The following is an 8,982-nucleotide window of genomic DNA, read 5'->3' on the forward strand; positions in this document are numbered from 1 at the left end:
GATCGATAAAATAACAATCTTTATTCACTGGTTTTATGGATTCACCTGATGAAACAAAAAGTTCTGATCATCAGTTTTTTTGGAGTGAAAATTTTATATGAACAAGCCAAGAATAGCAAAAGTTGGGTATTGGCGCACATAACATAAAATAAAATTCAAATCAAGAAGTGTATGATAAAAATCTTGGACATAAGCAACGATTTGAAAACCCTCAAGATGCTAGTTAACAGTCTAATGCAGTGGCAATGATCGAAATATAAGACCACCTGCACTGTCCATCGTAAAAACCCTCTGGCTGGAAAATTGCAGCGCATTGGCATTGCTTCTAGATGGTCCTGGAAACCGAAGGCTCTGTGACTGGCAGGTCTTTGCCTCTACCACCACTAATGGACCTGTTCCTATTAACAAATCAAGAATCAAGATCTGGTTTCCATAATCTCATGAAGACAATTAGGCCCAGTCGTTCCAATATACCATTACGACTAAGATATAGGCATATAAAGGTCAAAACTTAACTCGATGTCGTGTGCAATTTGCAATTGACGAGGCAAAATCGAAAGAAAGATATCAATAAGTACTCATGACAAGCATCAACATGAGGAACATAGCTGAAAAACGCACCATTACTACACAGAAACAGTAGAGAGCCTGGTATAAATTGTAATGATATGAAATAATATTACATAATTTTATCATTTTCAAGCAAGTATACATTGCATGATTCAGAAAATAGGCAAAGGTAAACCAAGTGTGAGAAACAGAAAGGTGAAAGAGAGAAAACTGCTGCATAATTATAGTTTTGACGGTATTTACAATTTACTGGTACGCTAATATGTAAAGTTCTTGATCAAATCTTACATGGAAAGCAATGAACTTCAAATTACACGTATCGATACCAAAACCTTATAGAGAAATTTAAACACGGAAAGTATTACTCCCATTACAAATCAAAACATTCCAGACCAAAGACAATGCTAAATCAGGCTCAAAAGAAACACACAACCTTTCAAATCCTAACCCTGCTCCTAAATTTTTTCAGGCAGCCCCGACCATTATAGCCCCGACGATTATATATATGCTAATCTGATGTATACCTACATCATATTATGCCTGTAATTTCCTACCAATCTGTGCCATTCTTCTTAGTATACCTACAAATCGAAAGACGTAGCTGGAATGGCATAAGTTTTTATATCTATTGGCTTTATCTTCTCCTTGCTAAGAGAAGAAGTCGAGTAGAATTAAATGGAGTATTGGAATTTGGAAGCAAGCAACATAATTTGCATAAACCAATTAAGAGAATAAAAAGATATGATGTACTAAGAAGGATTTATAAAGAGGAACACTTTGTTCAAAATAAGATTTTACATGTTTGGTACACAGGATTGGATTGTACGACTGAAAATTTTTGCATGTCCAGTCCAATGTACGAAAAGGCCCTCAACATTTGTTGCGTAATAGCCAAGTTAATTTTATTTCAGACAACTAATTTCTTACTATATTTGCGTTTAGTTAAATAGCTCTACTAATTAGGCTTAGTTATATGAAGATGTTTGCAAGCATATAGATTATTAAGAAGAAAGATAAAGAAAAGCGGAAAATGAAATTCCTACACTTCAGATTAACAAATAGAAATCTATAATGAAATATCAGCAAATGCTACTCAGTCAAATAATGAAGTTGGATTCTTAATAGAAAAGGAAAGTGCTTACCTGCAGCTGCAAGTAGGCGCCCTAACTCCCAAATCACGAAACCACCTCAACCCAAAAGGAAAAGGAAAAAATAAAGAAAAATTGTGGAAAAGGCCAACCAATTTAATCACTTATTGTTTATTTCTAATATTTTTCTTCCAGAATTGTGAAGAGATAGCTCGTGAAATACGGATGAACAAATATTAGTCTAAAATAATGTAAGCAAACTCTCTGGTCTTTTGTCAAACAAGAATGATGTATGAGTTGAACAAGATATCAGCAATCAATGCCATTGTTTAGGATAGTCAGTCACCTTTAACTATCTCCTTCCACTTTTCAAATAGTCCATTCTAATTCCCCACAACTGCTCCCCCACTGATTTCATGTCTGGACGATCTGCTCGAGTAGGCGCTGCACACTGGATAGCCAAACCAAACATTTTCTCCAGTATCTCCTCGTCTACCATTTCATTCATCGAAGGATCTAACATCTCCATATATTTTCCTTCATTATACTTTCTAAAAGCCTGCACAAACATAATTCAGTATAATGAGTTACGTGAACAAGCAGTTCTTCTAGTGGAGGGAAATGGCTAAACAGCACCCATCCAATGAGCTTTCAGATGGAGCATGCAATTACCTTATTATGAATGTATGCACCTATCCTCTTTAAAAGGTTAAAGTTTGTGGATAAGGTGGTTCAACATCTTAGAATAGTCCAAAGGTGTCCTGGATGCCAAACTTACCATCACCTATTTTTTGAAAATTACAATGTCTAGCCCTTAGACTAAAAAAAAAAAAAAGGAAAATCCATTGTGCACGAGTTATGTAAAAGTGAAGAATTATTGTGTATGCTATTTAATAAACATGGTAGTGAACCCTTGTACAACGAAAATTATGGGGCAGACAAGTTGCATAAGGGGGGAGATACCCCTGCCACATTCAGGCACCGCCATAGCAGGGAAGAAGCTATAACCACCAAAAGAAGTATACAAGCGTAATTCTGACCAATCCAGTTTCAACAGAAATCAAAAGGAAAAAAAAATACAGTAAATTGCACTTCTGATTACAGGCTAATTTATGGTTAAGAGTGAAAGGTTGTCTAATGAGGTATACTACAAAGTACTTTTGAAACTATTTTAGTGAGAACTCCTGTAAAGCACCTGTTGCAAAATTTGGGTCGCCTTAATAACAGCTCAAACAATATTATGATTACAACCTATGATAATTCCGCACCCACATTGGCACAAGTAAATTCACTGCTCATTAATCAGAATACAGTTGACAGTCTGACTACCTTGATACTTGCTTCGTGCTCATGAATGTAATTTCCTTCTTTCTGTCCCTTTTTCCCTATATTTATGCTTTTCTGTTACCTTTTCATCAGTAGAAACTTTTTTTGGTTCCCCAACCAATTTATTCTAAGAACTAATGTCTACTCCATAAGTAGCAAGCATTCTATCCTATGGACTAGGACCTTCATGACAACTAGGACAAAGACTTGATAGAGAATGATGCAGATAGATAAGCCCATCTTCCTAGCACTACTAAGTTCAGATAGAAACTTCTAACTAAATCTGCTTCAGACAGCTCTACAACTAAGAGACACATTGTTAATGACTTTTGAGGGATATGCTTACCAATTATTGTTGGATGATGTTGAGTAGCCCATATTTTTTACGTGTTGGGTATTTCATAACTGTATTAAGTCAGCCCTAATATTCCAGCGACATAAAGAATTTTTATGTGGCTTTTTTCTGTGGGAAAAAGACTAGAGGCGTGAGATCATCATTGTGAACTTCTTCTTCATATTGAAAACCTAGGTCTGATTCTATCTCTGTTCCTTCCGTTGAAAGAAAGGAAGGATCCCAAAGAATCAATACGAGTAGACATAGCTCTCACATTAAAAGTGAATCACTATAAACATGTCTGCACTTTGCTTGTTTTCATTTATTGCTCTCGTAAATAGGAAATAGGAGTGTAGGACTCAATTCTTATCAATTACCCAAAAGATACCTCCCATGAAGTTAAATATCATTACTAGAAAAATAATAAAGTCTTGTCCAGATCATGATCTCCTCTTACACGAGTATTACATGACTGCTAAAGCAAATAACTTTGTTAAGTACAAAAAAGGGAAAAACTTACCCATCTAATTGTCACCCTCTCATCATGTGATCTCTTCAATTCCACAGGTCTACGACCAGTTAAAATTTCTAATAGCAAAACCCCAAATGAGAAAACATCGCTTTTGGGTGTGAGCTGGTATGTCTTCATATACTCGGGATCAAGGTAACCAACTGTGCCCTTTACTTTGGTTGAAATGTGTGTTTTGTCAGAGTCATCTCCTAGCCTCGCAAATCCAAAATCTGCAACTTTGGCTCTCATGCTCTCGGTCAATAATATATTGGATGACTTCACATCTCTATGGATAATTTGCTTCTCTGCAATTAAAGTAAAAAAAAAAAAAAAAAAGTCATGAACCTCCAGGATAAGAACAGAGATAAGCATATTAAATATAGGCTAAGCCACAAGAAGATTTTAACACATATATACCAGTAAGTGAAAATAGCACCATGAAATTCAATCTTAGTTTATCCTATTTAGATATCAGTAACGTGCGTCATCTGAAATCAGGGAGCAAATTCATGACTAATTCCTGCTGTTGGGGATCATGGACCGTACAGTAAAGGATCAGACTGTTTCAGTTTCATGGTTGTAGAAGTCACATTTCCTGTATTCTCTAAATAATGACGACAAAATCAACTCAGAGGAAAGTGTTCTTACCTGCATATAGATGGAGATAGGTCAGGCCGTGAGCAACATCAATGGAGATTTCAAGTCGCTGATTGAAATCCAATATCTTTTCTTTCTGACCTACCATTAACATCAGCAAAAATACTGCATTTATACTAATCCACGAGACTGCAACGCTGGTAATGTCTGAGTTTAAAAGCTTTACCATCTAGATGTTCTCTAAGTGTACCACCTGGCACATACTCAGTAATAATCAGGCGTTCATTTCCTTTTTCAACATAGCCAAGCAGCTTGACTAGATTTCTATGATCAATTTTTGACAGAAGTTCAACTTCTCTTCTAAATTCAGTTTGTAAGGCTTCAAAATATTCCTGCATTTATTTTCCCAAATTAGCTAAGACCATAAATAGAAATTAGCACATTCAAGTTCGTAGCGAGAAACGCGTGTGTTTTTTGTTTGACACCTATTTCTGGTATTTTTCAAGAAGCCTCTCTTATGAATGGAGTGACTAAAAGTTGCTTCAAATTTTCAAAATATAATCATAGAAGACTGTCACCTAAAGAAAATAAATAATATTTGAAATAGTTACAAAATGAATTTACTAGTGAAGCATGTTGGACTTTCTACAATGACATTCACGGCCTTCTGTGTTTCTACCATCAATATCAACATATGACTTTGTTTGCATGGCAGGATAATGTCTTGCTTGCCTTCGAACACAATGTTTTTTTATGCAATTATTGATGTCCCTAAGAGTATCTCCAAAAGACTATTTTTAAAAGCATATTTAGCAATTTAGTGAGCACCTATAAATTTAGAGAGTAAAATTTTTTAAATACTTCAACATGCTCTTTATCTTTAACAATTAATTTTATCATTCCCCCCAAAAATATTTGTTGTTTTTCTCTATGTTTTATTTTCATTAGTTTCACTTCAAATTATTCTATTATTTTCCTCCAAAAAAAATTGAAATTCTTTGAATGCATTTAATTATAGAAAATGGGTTTAGAGAGCCAAACTCACTCTCTTTTTTAAAATGTTAATTTGAAGCCTTTTGGAGTATAATTTAAAGGATTGACTCTTTAAAATATAGAGGATTTTATGTTTAAAAAGTCTCTTGGAGATGCTTGAAACTTCTAATGACGAAGCAACAAACTTGAGGTTCAGAAAAAGAACAAGAGCTATACCTTCCTAGCTCGTTTAATGGCGACTACCTTGCCATCTGGTAACTCAGCCCTGTAGACAGTCCCAAACCCTCCTTCACCAATTAGTAGTGATGACGAGAAATTGTGTGTCGCTCTGGCAACTTGGCTCATATCAAGATGAACAGATCCAATCCTATCAAGTTTTGGTGACATGGAAAATCTTGAAGGACTGGGTGGCATTCTTAGTGGACTAGCCATAATCTTTTCAGACACAGAATTCATTTCTAAAGATGAAACTGAATCCACTGCAAGAATAGTGCAATAGTGTGTAAGTATGCAGATAAAAATTAATTGAGCGAATTGCATGAATACCTATATATATATATATATATGTTCTAATTCTTCCATACTGACTATCCATAAGCATGACTAAACAAGAAGTCTTGAGCCATTGAAATTATCCTTATAACGGAGATGAAATTTACCTTAAATTATTTCTTTTAAACATGGAATTGACTTTTATTCAGAAGTCTATGCATGCAACACATCTATAGCAGATGAGACACTCATGATTGTGTCTAGATTTTACAAAACATAGTATAAAATCCATCATTCATAATTATTATTTTATACATCGAATTCCCAAATATTTTGAATTTTTAAGAACCAACTCCATTCCACATGCCATAGTTAATAGTATTAGTGATGAGAGATATTTCTAATAGATTATAGTTTGCATCTGCACATGTTACCCATAATATGGTTAGCAATATAAATTTTCAGCACATTTACTTCATTTCATGGAATATGTGGGGGCCAAACATTATAAACACATAGTTACTACACTTCAAACTATTTTAATTGCATCTTTTGGTGTCTCGTTGCAGATATATTTGATAATTTTCAACATTTATATATTCTTTTGTTAAGTCCAAGATAATTACTTTTCTGCTTCAAGTCTTAGGTTACAAGTAGAATTGTATATTTTGGAGAGAGGGAGGATGATTTTCATCAACATTAATATGTTCTTTTGTTAAGTCCAAGATAATTACTTTTCTGCTTCAAGTCTTAGGTTACAAGTAGAATTGTATATTTTGGAGAGAGGGAGGATGATTTTCATCAACATTAATATGTTCTTTTGTTAAGTCCAAGATAATTACTTTTCTGCTTCAAGTCTTAGGTTACAAGTAGAATTGTATATTTTGGAGAGAGGGAGGATGATTTTCATCAACATTAATATGTTCTTTGTTAAGTCCAAGATAATTAATTTTCTGTTCCCAAGTCCTCGGTTACATGTAGAATTGTATAAATCAAAAGCATGGTTCTGTTTTAAGCTATAATGACCAAGACTCTAATCAAACTAAATCCCGAAAAACTTTCACGTGTATCAACTAAAACATATATTTATTGATTTATGTCCTTTTATACCACATATGGATTCAAAATGATTATCAATAGTTTTTTCTGTTGGCCAATATTATTTGTTATAAGAGGGTCGACTCTACACAAACACCAATAAACACTAGAAGAATGAAAATGATTTCACTCACTTGAATTTGGCTCCTTGGGGAGAACAGTATGACCAATTCCTTTCTTCCTCGCTTGAAAGCATGGGCAAATTAATGCGCAACATAAAACAAAGAAAGCTGGTATCGCCATGGCCAACCTTTGGGGGGTTAATAGAGAGTTCTTAGCATGTTTATCCTTTGTCTTCTGAAATATTTTATTGTAATCATGTCCTGTAGATCCTTCTCTAACCACTGGTCTTAAAAATTTTCTTCCCGGCCCCAAAGGCCACTCATCTGTGACAGAACAGAAAGATGCAGTATTTCGTAAATTATTGAAAGCTTTTTTCTAGGGATCATCATACAAATTGATTGAGATGGAAAGCAAATATCTATATAAATTTGATGGAGCATACCTAACGAGAAACCCAACCCACAGTATCGAGTTCTGACATTTCCCGTAATGAAGCAATGATTTGCAAGATTTATTCTGATAGCATTACAGAAGAAGTATTTGTCCACCAATGTTCCATCTATGTAAAACAGTTCCTGACTCGAATCGTACAAGGCGCTTATATGGTATGTTACACAAGCCTTCCTATGCTCCCACGACCCAGAAGCAGATATTATTGGCGATTGCACCACCAATACTAGACTTAACAAAACTAATGCCATTTTATAGCAGCACCGCAAAAAGATTCATCCTTGAAAGGCCAAAAGGTAACTGAAACATGTTCAATAGTGAAACTTCGGTTGAATCAAAGGAACGTAGCCCAAGTTCAATTTACCAAAAAAGGAAATTGATTATCAGTTCAAAGTTCCCAAGTACCCCGCGTTGAGGAAAATCAATTTCCAACAATCACCTGCCAAGTTGAAGTCACTAGTATACAAACTCGAACTTGACAAAGCAAATAGACACAGTTGGCACTTCAAAATTCCATAATCACTATCATTTCAAATCAGCCTACTCAATTTCGACTACTTCAAAGTTACATAGAAAACCACAATACTCCAAGATGAAAAAAATAAAATATGTCAATGCAGTTATTTCGAGAAAAATGATTTTGAACCCAAGAACACGGAGAAAATCCCCGGTAGGAACTGAATTTTTAGGGTACCCATTCAACAAGTCCAGTTTTCGAACAACCCAAAAAAATAATAAAATAAAATAAAATCGACACATCAATCTCAGGTTTCTATTAAAACTCTTGAATTCAAGTAGCAGACTACCGAAAAAACACATAAAGGTTCAGAAAATACAGAATTAATCAACCTGCCAACTTCACCAAAGCTGAGAATTCAAATTATAAACCAAAAATGATTCAACTACATACCAATACAGCCCAGGTTATAAATTACACACTAAAGTAAACTAAAACTGAATTACAAGCTCACGTCAGAGTTAAAATGCTAGCAATAAACCCAAAACAGAATACCATCTACTGATCAATAAATCATTTATTGTAGTCAACAATCTAACCTGAATAAAGGCGGCTGCTTTATCGAACAAGAGAGCGCATAGAGACGTAAACTTTGGTATATTGTTATACTGTGTGCATACTGATTGTTACATTAACAAAGAAAGAGTCAAAGTGACATTCACAGGGACCGGCCAGAAATATTATATTGATCGAGTGCTGGAAATCAATCAATTATTGACCATTTTATAGAAATTTCTATTTCATCATACTTTAATTAAATGACTTTTTATGTTAAGACATAATTATTTATTAATTTAAGTAATTGTCATATTAAAATATCACTTTCTTTATAATTTTAGCCCTTATTTGTTTTTTCCAATTTTATAATAGATCGTATTGACTTGGAAAATGGAAAGATTTGTACAAGTTATACGTTTCGTCATTATTTTGTGGAAAATAGTTA

General features: G+C 34.2%; 1 protein-coding gene across 8 annotated transcripts; it reads right to left on the bottom strand.

Moving 5' to 3' along the window:
• LOC111407923 (calmodulin-binding receptor-like cytoplasmic kinase 3) lies at window positions 1–8,750 on the bottom strand. Of its 8 annotated transcripts, none has more exons than XR_002705237.1 (10): window positions 8,579–8,745; window positions 7,515–7,961; window positions 7,144–7,395; window positions 5,636–5,898; window positions 4,653–4,818; window positions 4,478–4,567; window positions 3,839–4,134; window positions 2,005–2,217; window positions 1,713–1,757; window positions 1–392 (listed from the first exon to the last, which is right to left on the bottom strand). XR_002705237.1 is itself a non-coding variant. In XM_023037644.1 (10 exons), the coding sequence occupies exons 2-8, from the start codon at window positions 7,771–7,773 to the stop codon at window positions 2,011–2,013; spliced, it is 1,533 nt and encodes a 510-aa protein (XP_022893412.1). In that variant the 5' UTR covers window positions 7,774–7,961; window positions 8,579–8,745; the 3' UTR covers window positions 1–392; window positions 1,713–1,753; window positions 2,005–2,010. The 8 variants fall into 8 exon arrangements, 6 of the variants coding, with proteins under 6 accessions (XP_022893412.1, XP_022893411.1, XP_022893409.1 ...); XR_002705236.1 differs by having other exon boundaries at window positions 1–398; XM_023037644.1 differs by having other exon boundaries at window positions 1,713–1,753.
• Window positions 8,751–8,982: the final 232 nt, after the last annotated feature.

This window comes from Olea europaea, chromosome 13, assembly GCF_002742605.1.
Source record: "Olea europaea var. sylvestris chromosome 13, O_europaea_v1, whole genome shotgun sequence".
Lineage (NCBI taxonomy): Eukaryota > Viridiplantae > Streptophyta > Magnoliopsida > Lamiales > Oleaceae > Olea > Olea europaea.

What these genes read in the sequence shown, in the direction of transcription:
- LOC111407923 (XM_023037641.1), bottom strand. Translation starts at nt 7,773, where the DNA reads ATGGCATTAGTTTTGTTAAGTCTAGTATTGGTGGTGCAATCGCCAATA. An exon ending in TGGGTTGGGTTTCTCGTTAG is followed by an intron (nt 7,396 to 7,514) that starts GTATGCTCCATC and finishes GTTCTGTCACAG; the next exon opens with ATGAGTGGCCTTTGGGGCCG. An exon ending in ACTTAGAGAACATCTAGATG is followed by an intron (nt 4,568 to 4,652) that starts GTAAAGCTTTTA and finishes TGTTAATGGTAG; the next exon opens with GTCAGAAAGAAAAGATATTG.